The sequence below is a fragment of the Aptenodytes forsteri genome, unplaced genomic scaffold (genome assembly GCF_000699145.1).
Source record: "Aptenodytes forsteri isolate BGI_AS27 unplaced genomic scaffold, ASM69914v1 Scaffold476, whole genome shotgun sequence".
NCBI classification, from domain to species: domain Eukaryota; kingdom Metazoa; phylum Chordata; class Aves; order Sphenisciformes; family Spheniscidae; genus Aptenodytes; species Aptenodytes forsteri.
Window position 1 is genome coordinate 114440 of NW_008794216.1, and position 2081 is coordinate 116520.

Genomic DNA, 2081 nt, shown 5'->3' on the forward strand with positions numbered 1-2081 from the left:
CCCCCAGCCCCCGTCCCCCAGCGGCTTCTCCGCTTACAGAATAGACGAGAAAGCCCCCTTTGTGATGGGGGCAGCGGGCAGGGGACGGCGAGGCGGAGCCGAAGGCGCCCGTCGGGGACACGGGGGGCATCTCCTGCCTCGCCCCGGCACGGCCCCGGGGACGGCGGGGGACCACGTGCGGCGGCGCCCCGGCACGGTGGGAGCGATGGTGGGGCACTGTGTGCATCATCCGAGCGTGGCTACGGGGAGGCTCAGGGCATCTCGTGTACCGCCCCGGGCACGGTCACGGGGATGTTGGGACACCTTGTGCGTCACCCAAGCACAGCCATGGGGACGCTCAGGGCATCTCGTGCGTTGGCTTGGCACAAGCTATGGGGATGCTGGGGTGTCCCGTGCGTCACCCTGGCATGGCTGCAGGGATGCTCCGGGCACCTCGTGCATCACCCCGGGCATGGTCGTGAGGGTGTCTGCCGGGACACCTCACATGTCACCCAAGCACAGCCATGGGGATGCTCGGGGCATCTCGTGCGTTGCCCCAGTGCGGCCATGGGGATGTTGGGACATCCCGAGCGTCACCCTGGCATGGCTGCAGGGATGCTCCGGGCACCTCGTGCATCGCCCTGGGCATGGACATAGGGATGTCAGGACATGTTGTGCATCGCCCAGGCACAGCCATGGGGGTGCCTAGGGCATCTCATGCGTTGCCCAGCGTACCGTCGTGGAGATGTCAGGATATCTCGTGCGTTGCCCCAGTGCGGCCACGGGGATGCTCAGGGTACCGTAACGCGTCACCACGGGACGGCTGTGGGGATGTTGGAGCAACTTGCACGTTGCCCCAGTACAGCCATGGGGATGTCGGGGCACCCCCTGCATCGCCCTGGCACAGCCACAGGGATGCTGGGGCACCTTGTACATCGTCCTGGCATGGCCACGGGGGTGCTCAGGACACCTCATGCGTCGCCCTGGCACGGCCACGGAGATGCTCAGGGCACCTCATGCATCGCCCCACTATGGCCGTGGGGATGCCGGGGCACCTCATGCATCACCCCAGCCGCAGATGCCACCGCAGCCAGCCCAGGAGCATCTCTAGCTGAAACCCTCTCCCCGTCCACGCGATGCTGCAGCTTTGGTGGTGCGCAGGGCGGCAGCGGCGGCGCTCGGCTGTTTGGAACCAGCCCGGAGTTGTACGGCAGCCAGACCCCGGGGCTTCCCCGCCGCAGCCCATCGCCTTTGATCACCCAGATTTGGAGGATACATCAAAGCCAGCACTTCAGGAAACGGCTCCTACTGTACTGGGGAGTGCAGGGTGTGCGGCAGGTCACGGCGCGAGCCCGCGCGGGTCACGGGGCCGCTCGCATACCAAGCATGCTCCGAGCGTGCACGGCGCCCTGGCTCCCTGCCTCCTCCGCAATCGGCCTTCGGAGGAGCGGCCGAGGGCTGGATCCGGTTACGGCTCCCCAGCACCAACGGGTCCGTCTTGCCGCTATTATCCCGGTGGTGCCAAAAATCTCCCTGGGGAGAGCACGCCGAGGCATCGGGACTGGGATGCTGGAGCATTCCTGTGCGCGGGATGGGGATGGGATGTGGGGTGCCTGGTTTAGGCGCTGAAGCAGGTTTTTAAGGGATCCCCCATGCCGATGGCTGCAGGAACGGTTGGGTCACGGGAAATCCTCATATCGGGCTTCGTCGGGACCATGCCACGGCCGGTGGGGTTGCCTGCGGTGCCTTCGCGGCAGTGCCATTGGCACGGGGTGGCCTCAGTTTGGCAGCGGGATCGTCCCCGTGAGCGGTGCCGCGTCTTCTCCCGGCTCTGCCGGGCTGCTGGGACGTGTTGTGGGGTTGTAGCTTACCCAGAGGTGCCGGGGTGCCTGGCGGTGCGGGGCCGGACCATGCCACGGCCGGTGGGGTTTCCTGCGGTGCCTTCGCGGCAGTGCCATTGGCACGGGGTGGCCTCAGTTTGGCAGCGGGATCGTCCCCGTGAGCGGTGCCGCGTCTTCTCCCGGCTCTGCCGGGCTGCTGGGACGTGTTGTGGGGTTGTAGCTTACCCAGAGGTGCCGGGGTGCCTGGCGGTGCGGGGCCGG

The 2081-nt window shown here is 67.5% G+C and overlaps 1 protein-coding gene across 1 annotated transcript in view; it reads left to right on the forward strand.

Moving 5' to 3' along the window:
- Positions 1-1631: 1631 nt before the first annotated feature.
- Positions 1632-2081, forward strand: part of TCF7L1 (transcription factor 7 like 1) — a 14091-nt gene continuing 13641 nt past the window's right edge. Inside the window, exon 1 of the mRNA XM_009285638.2 lies at positions 1632-1782. Within this exon, the coding sequence (XP_009283913.1) occupies positions 1632-1782 (151 nt within the window). The remainder of the gene's footprint in view (positions 1783-2081) is intronic.